The following is a 27697-nucleotide window of genomic DNA, read 5'->3' as shown; positions in this document are numbered from 1 at the left end:
TGCCAGCAGGAGCAGGCAAAGAAAAGAGTTGTTTCAGGACTGCAGCAATAAATGCTATATTGTTCCGCAAGTAGAAAAACTCCCTATAGAGGTATATTGGAAGATTAATAAGTGCTTCATTATACTGGTTTTGATTGGGAGTGGGAGTCAAGTTCAGAAAGCCTGAATTAGTCCCCTGAATGCCTAACTATTATACAAGTTCTCTGTACAGTAATATTTTAGGTATCCGAGGCAGATTAAGGTCGGTTGAGGCCCCAGGTGCAAAAGAAAATATTAGGCCCCTTTAAAAAAGAGAGACAGAGAAAGCAAAAATACGTGTTAACCATAATTTATGCAGCATAGTAATGAAACCAAACTTGGTGTCATTAGAAAAAAGTGTAAAGTTGGGATTTTGTGGGGCCCTTCCGAAGTCGGGACCCAGGGTGCATGCCCAGTGTGCCCGATGGGCCTGCCATTAAATCTGCCTGAGTTAGTTATGATTGGCATTTTAAGATTTTGGTCTTAGTTTTCTAGTGGGGTTGAGAAAATACATACCACCAAAAAAACAAACAAACACAAAAAAAAAACCTTGATTTCTGCTCATTAAATGTGAAAAAATGATGGAGCATTTAAAAGCAAATTGTCTACTTCTGTAGTTAATCTAGAAATATTTCTAGCTCTCTTTAATTCAAAAAATAAACGTGTAATGGGATGAACTTCATAAGCATTCTTTGTTTCCAGGAAAGTTTTTCAAGTGATTGGTTGACAAAAATAAGGTAACTGAAACATAATTACTAAAAATTTTTCATCTTCACTGCCAATCCCATTTCTGCCCTTCGTTTTAGTTTTTGAAGAGTTAAGAAGAGCTTGTTTCAAGTTTTACTTGAGAGATGGGTAGTAAGAAATCAGAAGGTTTGCTTCATTTTGAAGGAGACGTAAGTCACCCATGTTGTAGCCTAAAGCAGGTAGGGATTCTTAGGAACTCCGCGGCACTTAACGACCTGGGAACCGGGCTTTGCTAAACCCGTATTTCTACATTCAGGAAACAAAAGTAAGGCCACTGGGGCATGATCAGAGGTGGTTTTCACCAATGGGCGGCAGCTGGAAGAGTTCGCGCGTGGAAAATGTCAGCCCCTTTCTCCCAGACGCCGGCCTTTGCCTGCGGTGCGCCAGGCACAGGCTCGGAAGCCCGGCCCGCCGCGCGTTCGGTGAACGGGAATCGTCTCCCGGGAAGGCCCGGGCGCGGAGGTGGAGGCGGGGGCGCGGGCGCCGCGGGGTTTCTAGGTTGCTACCGCGGTGATGTCACTCGCCCATCCTAACCCGCGGTTGGTTTTTCTGTGTTTCAGCTCTGCCTGCAGTTGAACACAAAGACCTGGAGGAGACTCCCACATCCTCGGGGAGAAGAAAGGAGGAGGCGGAGCAGATTCCAGGAACTTGTGGCTTGTGGCCGTTTTGCAGCCGGGGCTGCCTGGCTGGGGGAAAGTGAGTTAAAGCCACGGTGGTGCTTAATGGGCTGTGAGATGAGGCGTTGCTGCCGCTGCCGCTGCCGACACTGAGGTTCCAGGGTCCGTCGGCTGCCCTTTGTGCTTCGTGTACATGTGTCTGTTCAGCGCATCCGGAGGCACCCAGAAGAGAATCCAACACGGCCGCCGGGGAGAGACCACCCGCCATGCCCACGGAGACCCTACAGACAGGTAGCATGGTGAAGCCGGTCAGCCCCGCCGGCACCTTCACCTCCGCCGTGCCCCTGCGCATCCTCAACAAAGGGCCCGACTACTTCCGCAGGCAGGCGGAGCCCAACCCGAAAAGACTCAGCGCGGTGGAGAGGCTGGAAGCCGATAAGGCCAAGTATGTCAAGAGTCAGGAGGTCATCAACGCCAAGCAGGAGCCAGTGAAGCCGGCGGTGCTGGCCAAGCCCCCCGTGTGCCCAGGCGCCAAGCGTGCACTGGGAAGCCCCACACTCAGAGTGTTCGGGCCCAACGCCAAGACCGAGAGCGGCGTGCAGAGGGAGACCCTGAAGCTCGAGATCCTGAAGAACATCATCAACAGCTCCGAAGGCTCCAGCTCAGGCTCGGGTCACAAGCACAGCTCGCGAAACTGGCCGCCTCACAGGCCGGATGCCACAGACCTGCACCGACACTCTTTCGCCGAGTCCCTGAAGGTCTACCCAACGCAGGGCCGCGGTAGCCCACAGGAAAGCGGTTCCCACTTGGGCAGGAGGCTGCTGGAGCAGACGGCAGAGTCCTTCCTCCACGTCTCCCACAGCTCTTCGGACATCCGCAAAGTGACCAGTGTGAAGCCCTTAAAAGCGATCCCCTGCAGTAGCTCTGCCCCTCCCCTGCCTCCCAAACCCAAGGTCGCTGCCATCGCCACCATGAAGTCCCCCGAAGCCGACCCTGTGGAACCTGCTTGTGGAGTCAGCCGCAGACCCTCTCTCCAGCGGTCTAAGTCTGACTTGAGTGACAGATATTTCCGGGTGGATGCAGACGTGGAGAGGTTCTTCAACTACTGCGGACTGGACCCGGAAGAGCTGGAAAACCTTGGAATGGAAAACTTTGCAAGGGCTAATTCTGACATCATATCCCTCAACTTCCGCAGTGCAAGCATGATCAGCTCAGACTGTGAACAGTCTCAGGACAGTAACAGTGACGTTAGAAATGATGACAGTGCCAATGACCGGGTGCCATATGGCATTTCTGCAATCGAAAGAAATGCTAGGATCATCAAGTGGTTATATAGCATCAAACAAGCTAGAGAGTCACAGAAGGTCTCCCACGTGTAAGCGAAAGTGTGTGCAAAGGAGGGAGGAGTGGGTCTCTGTCTGTGCATCCGCAGTTGTGAAGATTGTGAGGTTTCCTTGAAGTGTTGTGAGCTTCTCCACTCTCTTTGTGTTGCTTGTTGTGCAATGTTATCAAGTTGCATGCCTGTCAACATGGGGACTGACCTGGTGTCCACATCAACCGCCGCTGCAGAATCTGGCTGAACACACGGTCATCTGCCAAAAGTTTCAGGCCAGAATCTGATTAGGGCTTTGATCTCAAGCAAAACTGTTTACACAAAAATGGTATACAATTTCTTCAATATTTATGTGGTTTTTGTGTTTTATATCCCACGCTATTGTGTCTTAATTAAAAGTTTTATCAACTGGCTTTTAAATTGAGAGTAAGAATCTTTTTGAAGTAAAAGGCCAATTTGTCTACATGTGAGACCAAAACATTGGGGAAATGAATGGGCTCTGCTATCAAACAGATAGAGTGACTGACCTAAGGTAAAACCAGGCTGAGTTTTCTGAAGAAGAAAGTGGTAAGCCTGATGTTAATCACTTACATATTACAATTCTGTTGACACTTGTTTAATGATTGGGCAATGATGCTACATTCTGTGTCCTATTTGGTGTGTAAATAAATATTGGGGGTTCTGTGTAATACTGACCCCAAGAAAAGACAGTCAGATACAATGAAGGTGATTATTTCTAGGAGGCTGAATATCTGGGGTATTGTTGATATTTTTCTGATTAGGGTAAATTCAGAAATTTCTACTATTAATCTTTTGACAGGAATGGCCACTCTAAAGCTGTTACTTGATGTCTTAAAATTTTGAGGGTTTCGGAGGTTTTTTGGTCAGTAACAGTCCATGCTGATTCTCTTCCTTCCCTACTTCCCTTCCTTTGCTGTTGTTTTATTTGGGAGAGGGGAGTGGGGTTTGTGTGGGTTTGCGCTATCTGAAGACATGAACACAAATGGAAATACTAGCCATATCAGTACAGAGCCTCCTATTCAACAGTGAACACCTTTGGTAATTGAACCGTAACTGAGCAATGTGATTGTGTTGTCTTGCATATGTTATTCTCTCAAGCTGTGGACCTTGGTTACAGCTCTAGGAAACTGTAGAAACACACACTATATAACCCCCAGCCCCATGGTCTCTAGTGCTGCATATCACCTTGTTCCCTTTTTTCCCTAATAACCTGTCTTCCGGTTATCTGTCAATCAGCTGGCAGTTGTGGTGTGGTAGCAGCGAGGTACACATGCAGCAGTCTACTTCATTGCTCTTGTAGTTATGCTCTGCAGTTCAGGAGCACTACCTTAGACTTCATCAGCTAATACGAAACTTTTTATGGTGTAAATTCTGTAAGACTTTGTACATACTTCAGTTGTTATGAAATCTTGAAGAAAAAAAAAAAAAAGGAAAAGTTACACTAATAAATAGCTCTGGTGCAGGCACTAATGGTGGTGGTTTCTCTTTGTACTTTCCTTTGCTCCCTCCATAAAGTTTAACTTTGGAATGTGAGCCAAAAACAAATTTTTGATAGTCTTGAAGAAACGTTGTTTCATTAAGTTATTTTCACCATATCACAACTATTTTGAACAGCGGGTATTCCTAATTTAGCAACATGCTTTTGCTAAATTGGTTGCATCAAGGTTTCTAAAATACGCTGCCTCTTCTTTACTTAGTTCACACTTCAGTTATTTTTATCTTAAACATCAAAGTCTTTCACATCTTCCAGTAGACTCTTCAGTTGTAAATATGTTTGAGTTCTTACAGTGGAGACATACCTTGGAAATTTACAAGCTTGTTCTTATTTGTACATGCTCCACATCATTAACATGACACGTATTCATACATTTGTCACTCAATCATTCGTTCTTCTTTCAACATGTCATTTGTTCAATCACTCCCTTTTCAGACCTCACAATAGATGCATCACTTGTAGTCCACAACGTGGTCTCTGCCTCAAGGAACTTAGATTTTCACATTTACTTTAAAAGAAATATTCCTTTTACTGGGAATGTCTTATTCCCTATTAGGACATTGAGTATTCAACAAGTATTTATTGAGTCAACTTATTTGAAGAGTAATATTTCTTCAAAATTCCATATATTCAATAATATGTAAATATAAAATAAAGTATTATTTAAAAAGTCATTTTCAGATGTGATTCCCAACTATTACTGTTCATAAACATTTTTCTTCTGAAAATCAAATTTGGTTCCTTGACTCTACTGGTTTTGAATTCTTTCTGGTTCTCTGATTAACTTTTAGTTCAACTAGAACTCCATTTCCCAGAAGAAACATTTTGAAATTCAGCTATGACATGGGATGTAAAGTACAGTGTAGGAAATGGAGCAGCCAAAGAACTTATACACGTGACCTGTGGACATGGACAGTGGTGGGGGGACTGCCTGAGGGAGTTGGGGGTGCTGGGTGGAAGGAGTCAAAGGGGGAAAAATCAGGACAACTATAATAGCATAATCAGTAAAATATAAAAAAATAAAAGAAATTTAGAAATTCAGCTATCAGTGGTGATTATACAGTGCATTGAAGATAATGGTATGAAAATACACACACATACACACACACACACACATTCTCCACCATTGGGATATAAATGTGGTCGTTTAAAATATTCAAGGCTTAGCATTGATATATTCATCTCTTTCTGGGGCTATTGAAATACAAAAAATAGATATTCTTTTTCTGAGGAAACAAGTTTGGGAGATGGATGAGCACTTTTGTGCTAATTTAATATCACAGCCCTATGTTGTTTCACTCATAGACTCTATTGAATCGTCCAACATTTCAAAACCACATTGAATTGTATTCCAGTGGGTCTATAAATCATCCCACTATAATTCAGTCTAGTATTCTGTGGCCTTATTTCTACAATGGACAAATGAGGTTTTTTGGTTCCCTTTATGGAAGGTGGAAATCATTTTCTTTTTGTTCTTGAAATTAGAGTTTTTATAAAGCACTAATTCAAATGCTTCATAGTAAATCCTAAGAGGGAGACGTTTCCTAATTGTGAAGTCTTTTTAGTAAAATGCTCATTCTATTAGTACATGGAAGTAAGTAAGTATGTGTGTGTGTGTGTTGATAAGAATACATATTTTCCCCCTACACAATGCAGAGTGAAACGATTACACTAGATGGCCCTGGACACTGGTTGTTTCTGAAAATCACCAAACTTTAAGACAATCCCATATCCATCTCCTATGCCATTGTCTTAGTTCTAACTCTCGTCTTCTCTCAACTGATCTATTATTCCTAGAACTTCCTAACTGGAAATCCCCCTCCCCCTCAGCCAGTCTCTTCCCATCCCATTTCATGCCAAAGATATCAAAATCACCTCTGATTATGTAAAAACTCTGTAAAAATGTCCTCTTTGTAAAAACATCCTCCAGCTTAATATTTTGCTGATAGTATAAATCCTAACTTCTTAAAAAGTTGTGGGCATTTATGTTATAGATCTCATCTTCTCTGTCCCCTTCAGCCACCCATCCTACACACCAAGGTTCACCTGAAGAAGTTTCCACTGGGACCGTCTTACCACTGCATTAAGGACTTATTGCTATGTCACAAATTCCCTTAAGACTCAACAATTTAAAACAATAAATATTTATTATCTCAGTTTCTGTGGGTCAGGAATCCTGGAGTGGCTTAGCCAGATAATTCTGGCTAAGGGTATTTCATCAAGCTACAGACGTGGTATCAGCCATGGCTGTATCATCTGAAGGCCTACCTGGGGCTGGAGAATCTAATTCCAAGATGGCTCACTTGGTATAGGCAAGAGTCCACACAACATAGTATCTGGCTTCCCCCAGAGAGAGTGACCCAAGAGAAAGCAAGGAGGAAGTCACAATGCCTTTTGTGATCCAGTGTTCTAAAACACACCCATCCATCACAGTCAGTTCATTTAGAAGCATGTAACTAACTGAGCCCACACTCATGGAGAGGAGGGTTAGACCTCATCTTTTAAAGGAAGGAACATCGAAGATTTCATGGACATGTTTTGAAATCACCACTACTACTGCTGAGGTTCTGTAGCTTTTCATTCTGTAAGAAATGCTTTTTCCTCCCTCCTTGACCTTGGAGGCTCTTGCTCTTTCAAGATTCAACACAACTGTCAACCAGTGAAATTATTTTGAGTTTCTATATTGCCTTTTCCCTTTAGGCTAACTGGCCTAGCTGGTATCTTTGTGAAAATGTTTAAGTGGGGTGCCTTCCTCAAAACACTTTATTTTCTTCCAAACCAGACAAAAAGAAAAGAAAAAGAAAACTGTCCTAGTAAATTTACAAATATCAGATAATTATGATGTCAGCTATGGCCCCAGAGTTGGGCAGTGCATATATCATGCAGCCCAAAGTATATAAGTTGATACTAATTAGTGTTGCATGGATTATTTCTTGAACCATCACATTTAAATCCTATGCTAATTACACTATAAATGTTATCATAATGAACCCAAGGTGGTAGTTCCTGTCCCATTTCAGAGGTTAAGAACCTCAATTCCAAGGAGATAAGCCCCTTAACTAAGATCCCAGAGGAAGTAAGTGACGGAATGGCACTCTTAAGTCTGTGATTCCAGCTCTGCCCTCCATGCAGCCCAGCTCAAGGCACAAAAAGGCAGACTGAGTATTGTGCTTAAAAACAGAGTACCCTTGAATTCAACTTCATCTTCATACTTTTATCTTATGCCTGCATATATAAACATGTCTCAATCAGAATTTCAGAAGTTTCACTTTTACCTAGATGGTAATCCATAAAGTTTAGAAAAAGACTTCAGCTGTTCTATTAAGAGTAACATTCAGCCCATTGAGTTCAAAGAGACAAGGCTCTTGAATTGCATCCTTTCAGTTTTGTAAGTGCTGTGTTTTGAAGCCATATCCTGCCTATTTTGATCAAGGACTTTTAGAAGGGCAAACAGTAGAGAAAAATGTCTGGCCACAATTCAATAGTTAGGAAACATATTTTGACAATTTGGTGAATCAGCATCACTCCATTTCCCCAGCCTTGAGGATTTTCATGGTGTGTTCAGACCAGAAGAGGCACTGGGGAAGGAATACAAAGGTTAAGGGTGCTCCAGAGGAGCTGAATAGATAACTCAGGAAAGACATCACCATTTCCCAAATGTCAAACCTGCCTCGTCCCCTTCACCCTGTAGGATGACTGAGAGTTCCATCGGCTTCTGCAGTGCCAGCCAAGAGCTGGGCTAAAAGGGCCACAGGCTTGGAGGCTGCAAGTTTGGCTCTGAACAAGTCACCTTCGTGGAGGTTTCTCTTTCATGTTCAGCTCATGCCCCCTTGCTTTGGCAGAGACCCAACAAAAGGCAAAGCTAGCCAGACATGGGCCTTCGCAGCCTTTTGGAGCCCCTTCCTCCAATAACTGAGCCCCACCTGCCTATGAGTTTGCCTCCATTGTCTCATCTATAAAATGGGAGCAAAGCCATTTGCTCTGTGTGTCCCCTTGGCCTTGAGGCTTTCTGACAGCACTGAGAGCTGTTTCTGAACATTAGGTTGAAGTGTGGGGGTATGAAAATTTAGAGAAGATGGGGTTCATATTGTCACGGTAAGTGGGATGTCAGGCAAGACCTGATGGGCCCAAACAGTTCACTGAATGACATTCTACCTGTCAGCTGCTTGAGAGAGGTTTAGTTGGGAAATGAAATGAAGTCTATGAAAGGTTTCTTCTCTGAATGGAAGGAATCTCCAAAAAATTTTTAGGTGTCAGAAGCTGAAAGATTGAATGTGGCCAGGTACACACTAATGTAAAAAGTTATGAGAATAATAATGACACAGTTCTTTTTTCATCATTGAGCATTTCATTCATGAAACAATTACCAGTATGTCTTAGATGGGGTGCTAAGTTATCACATTATCTCATTTTATGGTCATAAGAACCTTAAAAATAAATTACAATCCATTTGCCCATGAGGGATCTTAAGATTAAGGAACTTCTCAAAGGCACACATCCAATAAGTAGAAAAAGCAATAAGGCACCTCTTCAGGCTAATTCCATCATGAAATTTTAGCATCTAGTATGGTGGGGGCCATGCTTGCTCTGCAGTAAGTTGTATTGCAACATATTTCTCAAAAACTTAAAACATTAGTGTGTGTACTGGTCTGTGATTCTTCTATCCAGTGAGTGACTCAAAACTATTAATCCTATTTGACCACATCAGGACTGAAGCTTCCAGCTTCTTCTGAGAGGGACATTAGTGATCAACTGTCCCTCTCCATCAAGTTTTACAGGGGACAAAACATGCAGAAAAATGAGGTGGCAGGAGTCAGCCAGGAGTGCAGAGCAGGCTGACTGGCAGATGAGGCTGGAGCAGAGGAGACTGGTATTCTACAGCCCTCACTAAGTACCTGGTCAGGGAACTGCAGGACTGTCCCATCATGTGAAGTGGGAGCGAGTTTAAAACATAGGCTTTCTTATTCCTGTGCAGTTCCTGTCTCAAAAATGGTCAGATACTTGAAGAAACTTCAATCAGAAGATTTTCTATTAATATACATTAATTAATTTTCAATTAACCACAGCAGGTATAAAGTACTTCACAAAGATTAAGAAATTTCTCTAAGAAAGTTTTTGGCATTTTTGGAAATTGATTACCACTATTTTAATATGATTTTAATACCTTCACAATTCTTAGATGCCCAGTACTCATCAAGGGCTTAGGAACTATTTTTCTAGGCCTGATGTCTCTGACCCCTGTGTCCCCTGGGACAGACATTGCCACTGGTTCCAATATCATTTCCCTCTCCTTCCTGACTCAAGAGGATCGCATTTTCACACCTCACAGCGTTAAGTTGGACAATAAGCTGTGAATGCAGGTGACACACAGCAACAGCTGGAAGGAGGCACCGAGTCAGTCCCAAAGTCTTCATTTCTCCTCCCCTAACATGGCAGCCAGCAGAGTTCCGGAGGGAGGAGCCACCAGTAGGATCCTGACTGAGGACAACGTGGAACAGAGCCTCCCGTCCTCAATCTGAGTGGATACAAAAACCCCAGGGCAAAATTTGGTTCTTGTAAGCCACCTGAAATTTGGGGCTTGCTTTTTACTGCAGAGCAACCTAAGTCATCCTGACTATCACTTTGGTTCAAAGCAACCTACACAGCTGTAGAAGCAGGTCCAGGAAAGAGCACCCTGTTAGTCTGGCAAGAGGCAGGAGGCGGGAGGCAGGATCCTATGGCCAGCTTTAACCCATTGTTTCTCAAAGAGAATCCCCAGACACTACATTTGAATCTCTTGAGGTTGTCAGGACAAAGCAGATTCCCGAGCTCCACTGCAGACCTCCTGAGACTGAATCATAGGGAGTGGGTCCAGGGATCAGCCTTTTTAACAAATGTCCTCCAAAAGAAATCTTAGATGTGTTACTTTAACAGAGAACTTTCAATGCTACTAACTGGAAAACAGGTGAGAAACACTACAGTTGCCAGATATTTGAAAATACTTTTGGTACATTGTATAATCATAGTCACAAGCACTAGCCTTCTGGAGTTTTTATTTTCAGAAATAGAAAACACATTCAGGACTACTTGCCAGCCGTGATAAACAGACAGGGCAGTTTGGAATCACAGTGCAGTCCCTGTCCATTCCCAGTGCACCAGCCTGCCCCCACCCCACAGACCTTTCATCTGGACCTTTACCCCAGCTTCTGAGTGGCTGCCCACTGGGCTCACTCCCCTCACATTGTTCCCATAAAGCAACCAAAAGTGATCTTTGAAAAATGGCTATACCCAGTGTCATTTCACTGCTTAAAATCTTTCAGTGGCTTTCCATCGCAGTTATGACAAAATAAAAAATGCCATGCCTTGGCCCATGGTCTTGTCTCCTTCCTACCGTGCCCCTTGACCCTGGGAGCTCCCCGTTCTCTCCACTCTCACTCTGTGTTGTAGAACATACAATCTCTTCTCACCGTGCTCCTGGGATCCAGGATCGTGTTGCTCTTCCTTCGTAGACCATTTCCCCCTTGATCTTCCACCTTCATGTTGCTAACTTCTCACCTTAGATTCTTAGGTTCATTGCAGTTGTCAGTTCCTCAGAGGACACTTTCTACTACTCTGTGTACACCAGATTCCTCGTGTCAATCTGCCCCTTGCTTATTCCCTTCCTGGCACTTGCCACAATCTGAAATTCTCTTATTCAAGAAGCTATTGTCTATATTGGGCACTCTTTTACCCCCTTTACCTAGTTCAGGGCCTGGCAAAGGTTTGGTTTATAAATGTATCTTTGAAATGAGTGGATGAACCCGAACTGAACTTCTCATCTAATCAATCCCACCTCATGGAGACAGAATCTCCCATCAATCTCACTTTGTCCCCCTCCTGTCTCCATCTGTGACCCCATCATTCTACAAATGGGACCTGGGATTGGCTTCTAGAGTTTCTTCCCCTAGTATTTGTTCTTGGAAATTGAGGAGACAATATGTTTATGGCAATGATATAGGCCTTTCTGTATAAAGAGATATTATAAGCAGTATTTTTCATTCACTGTGCACCTACCTGGGAAGAAAGAGAAGCCTTCAGTTCACTGGGTACTATAGCCTGAAGCGGTGAGGAGCATTGTAGGGGAGAGGGGACAATCCAAGACTGCAGACATGATTTTTATTTTGACTCCTTCATATTTGTCCCAAGTATCAAGGAGTAATGTACCTCTTTTCTTTGCCAAAATACAAATGTTTACCCTTTTTGTGAAAACACATGCTCAAGGTAACACTACTGGACATTAACCATGAGCTGCCCTCCTGACTAACTGTCTCCAAGAAAGATCTGGTTCAGAAACACCTCCCATTTTAACCTTTCACTGTGGGCACACTGACCTCCCAACCACGGTTCACCATACTGTTCTCTGAGAATTCTGCTAAGTAGGGAAGAAAAGAAAAGGCAAGCCATGCGTGAATGCAAATGCTCCCTCAACTGAATTAAACTGTGGTGGCTTGTAATTGATAACATATGGAAGTTCAACAGGGAGGAAGAGACACGGGAAGGCGAACTCTCATTACACCACCTCCCGAAGTGCTTAGGTTAGCATGTTTTGCCTTCATGAATGTAGATAGGTTTGGAGCTTTCGAGGATTTCTAGGTATACTTAATCTTTTCCGGTGGTTTCCCCTTTTTTGTGAAGGTGGAGAACAGCAGCCAAGTGAGTGATTTTTTGTGCATTGTAAGCTCAGCTTCTGGCAGAGAGGCACTCCACATGCTTCAGCCACATCGCTTTCCTCTATTGAGTTCTAGACCATTTTAAAGATTTGAACTACTACTGAGCATTTTTTATGGAAAATGGTGAACTGTTTAGTTAACATCATGGGCCTGTGGGTATTTCACCAAAGGCTTTTCCTGTTTTCTCCCTGGGGACTGACTGCTACGCATGGTTGAGGAATGAGGGGCTGCATCTGTCATGGCTGCAGGAAAATGACTCCACTTGGTCTGGACAAAGCCTTGATGTGTTTTGTCCATGTTTCAAATTTCTCAGAGCATCTATCTCAGTGTATCTGACGTAAAACTAACCCACTCTCCTAAAGACTCCTAGCTCTGAGTTTATAGATTTGCTTCCATCTGTTGAGAATTCTTTAAGAAATCAGTGAATTGATATCTGAACTGCATTTCAGCTTCCCTACGTTTTTGTTTTCAGCATTTAATTCACCACCTGATGCCTTTTAAATCCAGTCTAATAGTTGAAATGGCTCTTTGTGCTCTCTGCAGTTACATGATTATGTGGTCATATGCATGCACATGTTGGATTTCTTAATTTATTCCAGGCAAATGTTCTGAGGGTCAAATTACACTATGGTTATTTTTAAAATTAAAATCCTGGTGATTTTGGAGGGTCCTTTCAGGGGGGCTTGAAATGCTATGCAGACCAACAGATAGGAAGGCTGGTTTCCAGCTGAAATAGAAATGTAAAGCATCTTCTTTTCTTTAGCACTTATTTGCTTTTAACTCTCTTCTCCCTCTGATTGGGTTGCTTTTTCACACATTCTGGCTTAGGGGGAAAGAGAAAACATGAAGATTTTGCCTAGTGACAAATCTACAGCTAATCTGTGCCATCCTGCGACTCCTCTTTCCTCTTGCTGTCTCTTTACATGTGCTCATCAGAAGGGAACCTCCCTGAGGACGGGCACTTTTTCCTACTAGTGTATCACTGCTGCTTAGTTAGTTGATGTGTGTTGGGTGTAGGTACTTAATGTTTGCTGAATGAATGTGGCATAGAGAGAACGTAAGGTCAAGTTAGGAGTCCTAATCTGAGGGGAGAGACCAGAAACGCTTAGTGAGACGTTTCCCACCAGCTGTGCCCTGTCCCTTCCCAGGGCTCCTCAAAGACATGGCTTTCTCCAGCTCTTTCCCTCCCATGAGTCGCTGCTCTGGGCCAGGGGGTGCAGCAGTGAGCCCACCAGACAAGCAGCTCTGCTCTCCTCGCAAGACAGACAGGAAATAGCTCAGTAAGTCAGATATATGCATAGAGTATGTTAGATGATGACACATGCTTAGGAATAAAAAACAGGATGAGTGATAGAAAGTGGGCTTACTCAGGGTGTCATCTGAGTGAAGATGGGAGGAAAGGAGGGTGGATCCGTACAGATATCTGGGAAAAGCAACCCCAGCTACGGACACATCAAATAAGCTGCCAGAGGTTTGTAGGGCTGAAGAGGAACAAACCAGGCAGGACCTGTTAGCTATTTAGCAATAAGTGCCTGAGGAACAAAAAAAGTTCAGCAGGTCACATGCCATCTTGGGGAAAGTCCAGGTTAAACAAACAAGCTGGTTCTCTGGTCTTCATCTAAGCCTTTAATCTGTGAGAGGCAGCTTTAGTGCAAACTGTTTCCTAAGTGTATTTGAGTGAGGAACCACTTTAGGGGGAACTCAGTTCTCTAAAGATCATAGCACTAGGCTGAGAAGCTGGGAGGGTGGGTGGTAGCAGAGGTTGACACATGGCCCACCCTCATCACCAGCTGTGTCCCCAGTGCCTCCTAACCCCACCAAGGACATTCAACTATCCAAGAAGGATATCCAAGTTAGAGTGAACTGCTGTGTTGATGAAAAAGGAACACTATTAAAAATACTACGTTTTACTTATAGTTGTTTACCTAGTCCTACTATTAATTACTACTGTTAGCTGTTGCACTATACTGTTACAATTGCCATTGTTAACTAGTCCTAGTCTATTTTGTTTACTTAGTAGTATTCATATAACAGAAAAGTAAATAATACAGAATAATACATGATTTCAAATATATACCTATATTTATATCTTTATAATAAAGTAATAACACGTGTGTATTTGTCTATACATATCTATATAGTGATTATATATATACAATGTATACCTATGTAACATAATACATTTAGTATATATTTGCATATATAACATACATATATAGCTATAGAGACACACCATACCTAAACATCATATATATACACATATAACATACATACATATACCCTATTTTCATGTGTGTGTGTGTGTGTGTGTTTATGAAGCTGACCGTCCTACTTGAGCTGAGTTCTTTTTTCAGTGGTAATTTGGAGAAAATGTTAGCTATCAGGCCCACTTGGAAAACAGACAACAGAAACCAACAAAGCAGTGAAGACCAGCTAACCCTTGCCACATGGAGTCTCCTAGACCCAAACAAAATCTGGAACCTAGACTGGAGCCAACCACAGAGGCTAAGGCATCTCTGAGAACTTGACACTCCAGTCTCTGGCAGTGCAGCCACTGGCAACAGCTGGCACTCCCCCATCTGCTCCCTGAAAGTGCCAGACCCCTGCTGTCTCCCCACTCCTGCCAGAAGGCAGCAGAGAGGGTAAAACCCACTGGGGGATCTGAGGGTACAGCTCCCAGCTCCTGCTCTTCTTGCTATGGTCCTCCAGCCACATACTCATTTGCTAAGCCTCAGTTTCATTATTGTAAAATGGTCCACAGTCCACAGTAGGTATGAGTAATCCTTTCATGAAGGTTAAATATGTGTACACAGTAGGCCTTTTGTGAGGTTAAATTTGTGGACATAGTAGGTCATGGTGGGGCCTAGTATCTCCCCTCCTCTTTGCTGTACCCTTTCATGAAAAACAGAATGAGTTGTTACCAGAATGGGGGCCTGAGCTTTAGGAAATGATGTAGCCACAAGAAAGCTTCTTTCATCTATTTAAATAAGAATAACCACTGCAGGCCTGGCATGTCCTGGGTGTTTTTAGAACACAAAGAGAAGTCAAACAGGTTAGTGGGAGAGAGCACATAAGTCCTTCCAGGGGTGTCCAGTCATCCCGAGCTCCTTGTCCCTGCTCTCCTCCAGCTCCAGCTCAAATCCTCTGAAACCCAAATCAAACTACCTCCTTCCCACGTCTTTGTTCCTGCCACCACTGGACCCCAGACCCCACTCCCAGTCTCCCAGCACAGAACAACCTCTATCTGCTTATGTTTATGACAATTATGTTTTGTAGAAAACATATGGCAATAAATCATGTATGGCCTGGTGTCACATCTTCCATTTTTTAATTGTTGTTAAAATTGTTCTTTAAACCTTACATTAGTCTATTTAACTTCTCCCACTGAGAAAGCAAAAGAAAACCACCCATCTAAGGACTCCCACTGTGGCTTCATCTGGGAAAACCCGCTTTGTATGCATGCTGCTGGGGTGTTAGGGCATTAACTAACTCTAATTCACTTTGGAAGACTTTCTGGGTTTTGTCTATCTACAAAATTAACTGTAGTTCCAAAAATCATTTGGGTGCAAATGGAGTGTAGAGATGTGTAGACGTGCAGTTAATTAAAAACCTAGATCGACAAGACATGCTCTGAATTGAACATTGCTATTCCTGTCGTTGTGACTGCCTGCAGTTGAATATCATTTAAAGCAATTAGGGTTTTCCATTGTGCTGCATAGTTACAATAGGAACTTTAGTGAGGTTGGGGTGGTGTGGTAAGAAGGAGAGAAGTTTCTCTAAGTGCTGTATACTGTTGTGAACTTGACTTATTGAAACAAAGCTTTCGGTAGAACTCATTATTTATTACAATTTTCCATGGGCTAGAAATTAGGCTACAGAGTATTTATATTGACTCACAGTAATTTGGGGCCCAGTTGTGCAGAATTGGATTTTAGCACTGAACTTGAAACAGAAAGAGGCAGTTTTCTAGAAAACAGACCAAAAGCAGCCACTCAGTGGAAACAGGCTTATTTGCAGAGCTTGTCTGAGATCATTCACATGGACATCTCCCATTGCCAGCACAGAAGGGCTGGGGTGCTGCAGGATCATCAGATGGATTCAATGCTGTTCTAGGTGCCATTGGAAAGTAAACACTTTAGAAGATTTAGAAGTATTGTACCCACCGGATTGTCTGTGTGACTGCTTTTATACCGATGGGTGTGTGCATGTGTATGAATGTGTATTCATACTTTTATTAGAGAAGTTGTGCTCTGTAACTTAGGGATTTGAAAGTGTGAATAGAGGGGATAGGACTCTGCCATGTGTGATATTTTTTTAATCCTCACTGAGAATATATTCATTGATATTGATTTTAGAATAGAGAAAGGGAGATGAGAGAGAGAGGACAACCAGTTGCCTCCCTTGTGAGCCCCAACCAAGCATCAAACCCACAACCTAGGTGTGTTCTCTGACTGGATGACACTCCAACCAACAGAGCCACCCAACCAGGGCTTCCATGTGGCTTTCGTTTGCTGGTTCTTACTCCATCAGAGCCCATAGTTTAAGCACACTGATATTTCCACCCTGAAACCTTGCAGGTAAAATGAATATTGCTGCTTATAACACACAAGGTTGGAGCACAAAGTGCTCAGTAGCCTGGGACAAATGCAAAGACATCCTCCCCAGGACTGGCCCCTGTACACCAGTCAGTTTCAGACCAGCAAAAACAATAGCTCTTTCTTTTCAAACAGCACGTGGTGGACAACACAGCTCCTTAAAACTCCAACACTGACTTCTGCAAAAGGTGGCATTTCTTGTAAATAACAGCAGTGTGCATAGATAGCTAAAGGTAGTTCACCAAGGCTCTCCACAGAACAAAGGGGAAGTTTTGGGGACATCCACCCAAGAAATTTAGGGGCTGGGATAGGTGAGGGAGGCAAACAACAACACTTCCAGAACTAACAGTCTAGCCAGTTCCAGTAATGACCATAGGCTAGATTTTGTGGTTGTTGTTCTGCTTTGTAAGTGTTCAGAGTGTGTTAGCCTCTAACAACTATTCTCCTCTTTCAAATGAATGCCAAATATTTTGTCAAGCAATAACATCACTGATTAAGTGTGATGGTTCCAGTGTGACAACACTGAGTAAATTCTCAACAGAATGGGTGCAGCCAGGCTGCAGAGATGACCAGGCTCCCTGGACCCAGCCCTGGAGCTCTGGCCATGGAGCCAATAATAGGGAGGTGCACACACAGGTCTGCCAAGGACGTCTTTTTCTCAGGCACTGCTTCTGTTTCATTTACTATAAGGGAATTATAAATGGCCCATTAAAAACACATTAATTTTAGCTATTCCTTTGTGTGCTACAGTCATGAGAATCATGCTGTGGACATTCGTGGTTCTGTCTGTGCAATACCCACCTTCCCCAAACAATACCCCTAATTTCCATAAGATGCCAAGGCTGCTCTCCCACCTCCACAACTTCCCCTCACCCCATCCAGCTCTCTGTCAGCTGGGGTTTGCCTATGACCCATGCAGGGCCAATTCCAGAGTATCCCATCTCCTGGCTACAGGGCCCAGGTATTCTTCCTTAGGGAAGTGGGGCGAGGCATCACCAGAACAAGCCAGTGGAGGTGATTCTGGAGCTTCTGGTGGCCATTAGCTGGTGGGAAGCCCAACAAATACAGGAGGGAGAAAGAAGTGGCCCTTCAGCCATGCCCATCTGATTTTCAGTTCTGTTAGCAGGAAAGAAAACATCACCACTCCCCATCTTTTTGCATTAGTTTGAGCTGTGTTTTCTGTCTTTCAGCAGAGAATTGGACTAATGCCCTATGTATGGTGACTTTGAGAGTCTGTTAGTTTAAAGGCAGGGGGAGAAGTGCATAGGGCCTGAGTCAATTTCTTAGACTCATGCTCTTTTGGAAACTGGACCAAACGAAGACTTCCTTAGGATGCATAGATAGAACCAGCAGGAACAATTAGCAAACTATCAAGAATGGCCCGCTCAAACACATCAAGTCAGGGGTTCCCTCTGAAATTATGGGTACATTAAAACATAAACTTGTTTGTTCTTATTATGCAAGCAATACATAATAATTGTAGAAAAACTGGAATAAATTAATACCTAAAAAAGTTTTCATTTCTCTCTAATACTCACTATCAACACAGGCAAAGATGTTGCTAATTTTTGTCTGTCACTCCATTGTACTTTAAACACTCAGACAGCCCCAAGGTCTAGAACTATGCCTGCCTTATATAATAAGCACAATAGTCAATTAAAATAGTGAGCAAATGAATGAATGAAATGGTGTGCAGCACAATACAGCACTTCCGAATCTTCTAAGACACCACGAAACATCATATTTGCAAGACATTCAGGGATAAATGAGGCTCTTTGCAGCTAGAGACAAATATAAAGGATCCCTGGCTGCCCAATCCCTGCTTAACTACCCTCAGAATAAAATTTGGGGAAGCTCAGGTAGTTGGTTTTGAAATCAGAGCTATATTTGGTCTTTTCTTTTTTTTAATTTGTTGATTTAGAAAGAGAAAAGGGAGAGAGAGAGGGGAAAACATTGATTTGTTGTTCCACTTATTTATGCACTGATCGGTTACTTCTTGTTATGTGCCCTGATCAAGGATTGAACCCACAACTTTGATGTATTGGGATGATGATCTAACCAACTGAGCTACCCAGTCAGGGCCCTGCATTTGGTCTTGACTCAGAGACTTACTAGGCTTGTGAGTATCACTCGGTGTTACATGTAATGACTTCACATACTAAGTGCTCTTCCCCTCAGGAGGCCCAACTGTGATTCTTATTTCTACCCAAAGTATTAAAGTTCTGCTGCTCCCAGGACAGGAACTGTCCTCCTGGTTGTGTGAACTTGAAACAGAGACCTGAAATAGAATACATTTCACTTTGAATGGATCATGTTCATACTTAGAAACTGGATTTGGGGGTAGCAACCAAAAGAGAATAATATGAGTCAGCAATTTTTTTTAATTTTAGAATGATAGAACTATGAAGTAAGTGATACATTGAAAACTCTTATGCAGTTTTTCAAAATGTATCTTGAAAACCATTACAAAAACCAGCTCCAGAATATTTGAGGAAATGACACTTCTGTGGGAATGTGTATTTCATGTCCCACAGTAAATTCTCTGAAGGATAAGCCTCATTTAGATGTGATTCCAGCCAGTTTATTGAAAAGCATCTGTCCTTAAAGTAATACAATACAACTACAACCATTTCAGAAATGCTCCATCATGTTAGCTTGGGGACAGGTACAGTATTGTTTGTGTTGGGTCAAATCCCTCTCACTGTCACACCGATTTATTGTCTGAAAGAGAATTGATGGTGTAAAGCCAATAAACACATGCTTTGCCTTGCCCCTGACCCATACAGAGTCTCCTGACCCTGCTTAGCCTCACTTGGCCCCAGGTGTTGAAGAGACTACCAGGAACAATTTTTAGATGTCTGCTTTTAGGAAAAGCCTAACTAGAATCATTAGCAATTAGGGGAAATTTTGTTATTTTTTTTTTTTTTTATATCTGTCAGTCTTTAAAAATCATTATCTGGACCCCAATTCAAATTATTTTCAGTAATAAAACAGAGTTCAAAAACCGTGCTAATTTTCCTTTTACACAATACAAATTATATCCAAAGGCTATTTTAATAAATACATTGAAATAAAATATATTATGTGATGTTATTTGTAAATAAAATATAGGCCATACTATATTATATTGACTATTGGTATGCTATACCATATTAATACCAATCACCAAAATATACCCTGTAGCTAAATGATAATAATAATAATAGGAAGCAGTCTTCAGCACATGTATCTTATTAGTTAGGTGCAGGCATTGAGCTAACAGCTCTTCAGCATAATCACACAATCCTCACAGCAACCTTGAAAGAGAGGAGTATGATTCACTCCTCTGCATGGCTGATGACTAAATATTCTGACTCTGGAAATTTTCTTTTGGTCCCGTAAACCCTAATTGGCACAAAGGACTTTCTGGCATTAAATTAATGAAAGAAATAAAACATATCTATGCTTTACATCATTACAACCTGGAAATATTTCCAAAGTTCATGCAGGCTGACTCAACACTACTTGAGGAAGCTTTTACTACAGTGGCAGTGACACTTAATACCAGTTAAGGTAGCTCCTGTGGACCTGTGTCCTTGTACAGGGTTGTAGGTCCTCACAAAGAATTCATACAATGTTCTCTGAGGACCACCAGGCTGGACCTGGGAGGACTGTAGCAGCACCTGGATGTGTAGCACTGGGGGCCAGGCTCTTATGTGCTCAAACAGGTCAGTGGCTGACTGATTGGGATGCCACCTACACACTCAACACTGAGGTGCTGTGAGCGGGAGTCTACTGCCAAGCCCCACAGATACTGCTCCCATCAGAGAAAAAAAATTGTCCTGAACAAAATATCCTTCCATTCCTTACAGGAAACTAAGCTCCATTATAGTCTTATGGGACCACTATCATACATGCAGTCCACCATTGCCAGAAACATTATGTGGCACATGGCTGTACCATAGGGTGAAAGATAGATACACCTTCTTACCCATCACATGGTCCTCCCTTGGATGCTGTCACCATCTTCATCAACACACCTCATCCTACTCCCAACCTTCTCCATCCCTCCCACCCATTAATACCCTTATTATTTCCATCTTCCACAATGATGAGGCCCTACAAATGAGAGATACAGGGATGAGGCCCCAGAAATGATGAGGCCCCCAGAATGGTTAGGAGGGATGTCAGGGGAACCCATCTGAACAGTCAAATCTGGTGGGTCAAGGAGAACTCTGTACCAACAGGTGGTGAATAGGGGTGTTCAGAGAGAGAAAAGGGCATTAGATGGTGAAAGAACATCCAGCCTTAGGGAAGGACCAAGGCTCCCCTCACCCTGGGGGTAAGGGGACAAGACATAGGGGGTATGACTGTGTTACATACCCCTCCACTAACTCCTTCTTGGGGGATGGGCAAACTGCTGTGCCACCCTCCTGTCCCCATATCAGAGCATCTCCAGTACAGGTGGGTTGGGCCTGTGAGGACCATGGTATTGGATAGCAAGCAAGATGGAGAAGTGGGGATATGGGCTGGAGGTTTTATGAAACCCTCTGCAGAATCTGGAACACCTGTTCTAGGCCTGGAGCTCCCCATTTCTTGGGAGGCTTGGATCACACCCAGGCCTAGGTTCATTAGAAAGAGCTGATGCTAAAGTCACAGCTGGGAAGATCCACTTCAGTTATATAGTGAGCTGGTGAGCATCCAAAAGCAGACAGCAATGAAACAACCTATAAATACTTTGTGCTGAGGCAGTAGTGCTTGTCTGGCTCCTCAGCGAATTTTATTGACAGTCCGGGGAGCCTCTGAGAAAGGACTCACATGTTTCTGGCACAGGCCACGCTTTTTTCCGAGGGATGATAGTCCCTTGCTGGAAGGTGTCAGGGCTTGAAGCATTCTCAGGAGCCCCTGAACTACACACTGGAGAATTTGTTGGAGTTGGCCCAACACTTAACTCACATACCTGCATCTGTAGCAGCTTCTGTTGGGTTTTTATAAGAAAATAAGGCTATGAAGGAAAAGCAGGGACAAATGATCTGAGAGAAAATCACTGACAAGAAAGGCAATGGTTTTGCCTTTTGGCTCTAAGTATCTGGAAGGTTCTCAGAAAGGCACACCTGCTTATCTGCATGCTTTACATGGTGAGGGTTTTCCATTGGACTCCATACTAAAGAGACTCACAAAAGGTACAGCAGCACTATTCAAAGGGGGGTCTGGGAGCTAGGGTTGGTCTAAAGAATGATTATTACTAGTTCACAAACAGTTAAATATGGAACTAATGAGTGATGTTGAGAAACGTTTATGGCACTTGGACATGGCTGCACCATTCAAGCAGTGATCTGGGGATATGTCTCACTGAACAGAATAAAGACAAAAAACACTTGTCTGCAGCAAGTTGGAAATGAAAACAACAGCAACAAACAAAAACAAAACCCCACAGTGATCCCTCACTGCAGCTAGTTTTCACAGCAGCTCTCTGGCGAGCACAATGGGGAAGGACTGGACTTCAGTGGTTTATCATCAGCATGCATTGAGGGCCAGCCTTGTGCCAGCAGCTGGGAGGGGGGCATATTGTCCTTGAGGAGGAGTTCAGCTGGAAAAGGAGACAGGCCAGCCCACACATGTAACCCAACTGGTTAGACACAAGGATAGACCTTATGCAAATTTACTCTCTGTCCCTCCAAAGTAAGGCTGGTCTTCTGTGCCTTTTGGGATGCCTGATGATGATGATGATAGTCTTCATTTCTCTTCTTTTCTTTTTTTCTTTTTTTTACAGTTTTATTTTTGTGTACACATTTGCTTAACAATCACTGAATTTCTAGGCCAGTCCAGGTAACTGAAGAGCCTTTATAAGTAGTTTATATTGTCTAGAACCAAGGTATGCTACAAATCCAGTCTGGAGCAAAATGGAAAATAACATCTTTCTAAAAACAGGCTTAGAAATTCTGATCCAGTAGGTTAAGGTGTTTTCTTTCTCTGGGAGCAGGACTGAAGCATACCTGGCTGCTAGGCTACCATTCACAGGTATAGCCAAGGAAAACAGGGTGCAAACCACCAAAAATAAGTCCAATTAATCTGCTTCCTATTACAGTGCAGATTTCACAATTCAAATCACCTGCAATCAATGGTAAACTTATAAAACTCTTGTAAGATACGTCTGCTGTCAGAAATGGGATCACTGCCATCAGTAAACCAGCAGCTATATGAGCCTGTGTCACATTTAAGATGCTCCGAAAAAGACTGTTTGCTATTAGGCCACAGAGAGCAGCATTAAGTCCAATATATGTTGATCCATGTTCAAGTACATTCCTTTCCATTTCTGGGAGCTGGTTAATTTTTCTGGTTGTGATATAAAAAATTTATTTATCCTTGACAGTATCAACTGGTTCATGATTTTCCATCTTGAGTCTTTCCAACCCAGTCCCGGACTCTCATTCCTGAGCCGTGCTGCTGATACCCAGGTACTTATTGCACTTAATAGTCTTCATTTATTGAGCATTCCCTTTGTCTCAGATTCTCATTTAAAACTTTACATGTACTACCTATTTAATCTCCACAAAAAGCCCTCTAGAATGGGTGCCTTATTGTCACTTTTAATTTATAAATGTGAAAATTGGGGCTCAGAGAAGATGAAAATCTGGTCCAAGATCATAGATTTTATAAGTGGGAAAACCAGAATGCACAGATTGCCTGCTTTCGGAGCCTGAATTCTTAACCTCTACCTTCATTGGCTTTAATCAACCATGTTGTATTTGCTGGTTTGGTGGGGACTAAAGACAGACTCTGGATTTTTGGAACGAATTGCTCTTTTAGCAGCTTACAAATGGTTGACACATAGTAGGCTCTTGTGACCGAGTGGATGATTGTTCAGCAGATAGTCATCCCTACCTTCCCCAGCCAGAGGCCAAGGCAGAAGTATATATCCCCTTGCCATTGATAGGGAATGTGGCCATGTGACTCGTTTGGCTAATAAAATGTGTCAGTGGAGTAGAATGACTGCAAGAGCATCACATTTCCACCTGCCCCTTTGTTCTTCCACCTTTACCATGAGAGGATCCTCAGATACCCAATGGTCTAAGGAAGATGAAAACAAATGAAACAGGTCTAAACCCATTTCACAGTTGGGAACTAAGCTCAGCAAAACCAGCCTTGATCAGTCCACACCCATATAACAGACAGATGAGTAAATAAGAAATAGATGCTTATTTGTATATGTCACTGAAGGTTTGAAATTGTGATTGTTCATTTTGTAGCAATACTAGACTAACAAAATGTTCAAGAAATATTAGTTAAATAATGAATCTGGTGCTCTGGGGGCATAGAAAAGGCTACTGACTCAGCAGAAGGGAAAAGAAAAGAGTTCTAGAAGACAATCTCTTTGAGTTTGTTATTTATGCACATTTATCCAAATGAATGGGTCTCCAGTACTTCTCCCAGTGCCAGCACAGAGCAGGCAATTAACATCAACCAGATGAAAGAATATCAAATATTAAACTAATATAAAGTGATGTATATAAGCTAGAAAAGACATTTTAATCTAAATAATTGAATTTATTAACACTAAAATGTATAATTTAAAAGCATAGTATCCCTGAAATTTTATAACCATTTAATGTCTCAAGCCTGAAAGGGCCAGAGCCATCCCTTCATCTCTGTGCATTCATTGATGTCACCAATAGGCAATGCCAAAAGTGCAGCTCTTCTTTCCTCTCTCCAAATGTGGATGTTTCCTCAGTACCTGCATGTCTCCTTTGCTGTCAGGGCTCAAAGCCGAAATGATAAAATGTCAAGAGATAAACACTTTGCCTAAGCTGACAGTATGAAAGAAAGCCAGAACTACCAGCTGCTCTCAAAAGATTCTGGCCAGATTTTGCAGATGCAACAGGTTTAAATAAATAACCAAACTTTTAAAAAATTGAATTTATTGGGGATGACATTGGTTAATAAAATTATATAGGTTTCAGGTGTACAGTTCTATAATACATCATCTGTGTATTGTATTGTGTGTTCGCCACCCCAAGTCAAATCTCCTTCCATCACCATTTATCCCCCCATTACCCTCTTCCCCACCCCCTTTCTCTCTGGTAATCACCATTTTGTTGTGTCTATGAGTTTTGTTTTGTTTTGTTTTTTTCTTAATCCCTTCACCTTTTTCACTTATCTCCTCAACCCCCTCACCTCTGACAGCTGTCATTCTGTTCTCTATATCTATGAGTCTGTTTCCATTTTATCTATTAGTTTATTTTACTCATTAGATTCCATGTATGAGTGAAATCATATGGTACATGTCTTTCTCTGGCTTATTTCACTTAGCAAAATGCTCTCCAGGTCCATCCATGCTATTGCAAAGGGTAAAATTTCCTTCTTTTTTGTGGCTTAGTAGTATTCCATTCTGTAAATGTATGACAGTGTTTCTTATCCACTCGTCTACAGATGGGCACTTGGTCTGATTCTAAATCTTAGCTATTATAAATAACAATGCAGTGAACACAGGGGTGCACATATTCTTTTGAATTAGTGGTTTCGGTCATAAGGCAGTTCCATTTTTAATTTTTTGAGGAAATTCCATACTGTTTTCCACAGTGGTTGCATTAGTTTCCCTAGAGTTTGCAATGAACATTTACAAGTAATCCAAATTCATTGTCAAATAACCCTGTACTACTTCATGTGTAGTGTGTTTCCTGTATTAACAAAATAATTCTAATTTTTCCCTTTCACATCTTATATTATTGTTGTCATTCATTTCACTTACATATAAGCATACAAGAGCATATATATTTTATATATATACACACACACACACACACATACATGTATATATGTTGTGGTCTGTCCAGAAGAAGCCCAGCCGTTGTTAATATAATGAGAACAGTTTGCAAGACATTGATGTAACCTGGCAGCCAAGGAGAGTGTCTGGAATGTGCACAGGTGAACAATGATGACCTCACTGTACTAGTCTGTGGGGGCAGTGGATGCCATTAAGTGACCACGTGTATTGTGTGGCTGTCGCATTTAAAATGACTGAGGGAGTAGAGCAATGAATCTGCATCAAATTTTGCATTAAGCTTGAACCTTCCTCCGCAGAAACTATTTGGATGATTCAGAAGGCTTTTAAGGATGATGCAATTGGTGCAACACAAATAAAAGTGCAGCGCAGATGCTTCAAAGATGGTCGAGAATCTGTTGAAAGTGATCCACATTCTGAAAGGTCTGCAACGAACAGGACACCTGAGAATGTTGAACGTGTACAGGCTGCAATCAACAAAGACTGGTGACCCAGGTGACTCAGCCCCACTACAGCCCAGATTTGGTGCCCTGTGACGTCTGGCTTTTCCAAAAATTAAAATCACCTTTGAAAGGGAAGAGATTTCAGACTGTTGGTGAGATTCAGGAAAATATGACAAATATGACATGGGGTTACGGGGGAGGGGGGCTGCTGATAGAGATTCCAACAAAGGATTTTGCCATGTTTTGAACAGTGGAAAGGACACTGGGAAAACTGTGTGAGGCCCAAAGGTGCCTACTTTGAAGGGGATTGAAGCATCATTGTCCTATGTACAGTGTTTCCTGTATCTTGTATCTTCTTCAGTAAATGTCTTTATTTTTGATAGTACATGGCTGGATATTTTTTGGACATACCCATATGTATACACACACACACACACACACACACAAGCATATGTAATCTAATATATTGTTGTTATTATTTTGAACAGATTATTACCTGTTAGATCAATTAAAAATAAGAACAATAATTTTTTTATTTTATTTCCATTTAAAATTAAATAAATATCCAAATATTTACATGCTTATCAAGACTAAACCTCTGAACTTGTCACATACAAAAAGATTTAAATCAAGAGAATAACAAAGACTGAGCGAGCTCATGAATAAAAATTATATTTAACTGTAAGTGCCCCCTTGCTCCTGGTGGCTTCCCACAGAGGGATAGACAATGTTTTGAACAGATCAGTCAAAGCCATCAGCTTGTGTAGATTACATCCAAAACAAAGTAAATAGCATGTGATTACCATGAACAGACACGAAGCTGACAACAAAATGGAAAACTGTGCTGTAGCATATCTGGAAGTATAAAAGGTTTTTTCCTAGAAAATGTTTTCTATATGATTTCTACAAATATTTAATGTACACATAATCCTGGTTCAATTTGTGTACTGACTAAGCAGATGGCTAATAGTATAAAAACTTGGAAGTTATTGAAACACCCAAACCCTAGGCCATTTTGGTTTGTTTTGAATACTAAATTGAGTTATCTGAATGTTTTAAATTAAAATGCACAGTTTTTACCCCCTTGACTAGATGTTTAAATTCTGTACTCAGATTAATGAACTCACAAATCATGAAAGAGTTAAGAAATAAAGCATGATAGGACCTTTTTAAACAAATAGTTTATTCTCTGAGATGGAGGAAGTAAAACATTTTATGCCAATCCCATCCACCCTGATTATGAAACACACATTTTAAAGGAATCTTATTTTATTCTGTCACTCAGAATGTTCTTATTTTATTATTTATTAGAACAAGTGTGCCTACTGGTTCTGAAAATCAATGGCCGTGTCCAAGTTTCATTGGTTTTGCCTCCTCTCATCGTGATATTCTTTTCCTTCCTCTTTTCCATCTCCTAATCAATCCATTTCTTCCCATTGCTCCCCAAATTATTTAACAAAGACAATTAATGTTTTGTTATATTCATTGACTTTTCATGTAGGGGATTAACATCAACTAGATGAATGAATACAAAAAATAGATTAATATAAAGTGATGTATATGAAATAGAAAATACTTTTTAATCTAAAGGATTAAAGTTCGGGAAGAAGATGCCCGTATCTCTCGCTGGCAAGAAAGCAAAGCAGTAGCACTTGTGTTTGTTTTTGTTTAATTTGTGGGCAAAGACTAACATACAGGTGCAAAAAATAAATCCTCTTTTGCAACCCAGAACTCATTGTTCAGTATGAGTTTTGATACATATAAGAAGGAACATGAAAAAAAAAAAAAAAAGAAAGCAAAGCAGGAAAGCTGTAAACTGCTGCACTGAGCACCCTGCCAGCTCCTGTCTTGGGCAACTTCTCTAACTGCCCAAGGGCGCGGTCCCTACAGTGATGCCCTGTCCCATGCAACTTCATCTCCTCCCCTCTTGATGGTCCTGCTATCAGCACTTACTCCTGGTGTGGAACCCCTGAAGTTAA

The 27697-nt window shown here is 41.9% G+C and overlaps 1 protein-coding gene, 1 non-coding gene and 1 pseudogene across 11 annotated transcripts in view; 2 read left to right on the top strand and 1 right to left on the bottom strand.

The window, feature by feature from the left end:
• FAM110B (family with sequence similarity 110 member B) overlaps positions 1 to 2794 on the top strand; it is a 150725-nt gene extending 147931 nt beyond the window's left edge. For all 10 annotated transcript variants that reach the window (XM_090283673.1, XM_090283664.1, XM_090283666.1 and 7 more), the window contains one exon: positions 1326 to 2794. In XM_090283673.1, coding sequence (XP_090139799.1) covers positions 1649 to 2761 — 1113 coding nt within the window. In that variant the 5' untranslated portion in view covers positions 1326 to 1648 and the 3' untranslated portion in view covers positions 2762 to 2794. The remainder of the gene's footprint in view (positions 1 to 1325) is intronic.
• Positions 2795 to 22308: 19514 nt separating this feature from the next.
• On the bottom strand, positions 22309 to 22894 carry LOC150004390 (transmembrane protein 126A pseudogene; annotated as a pseudogene).
• A 4471-nt stretch (positions 22895 to 27365) lies between these two features.
• LOC150004389 (small nucleolar RNA SNORA40) lies at positions 27366 to 27493 on the top strand. Its single transcript, XR_016512564.1, has one exon. It is a non-coding gene; the product is annotated as a small nucleolar RNA SNORA40 (small nucleolar RNA).
• Positions 27494 to 27697: the final 204 nt, after the last annotated feature.

This window comes from Furipterus horrens, unplaced genomic scaffold, assembly GCF_987537825.1.
Source record: "Furipterus horrens unplaced genomic scaffold, mFurHor1.1.pri manual_scaffold_7, whole genome shotgun sequence".
Classification (NCBI taxonomy): Eukaryota; Metazoa; Chordata; class Mammalia; order Chiroptera; family Furipteridae; genus Furipterus; species Furipterus horrens.
This window is presented reverse-complemented; position numbering and strand designations above follow the sequence as displayed.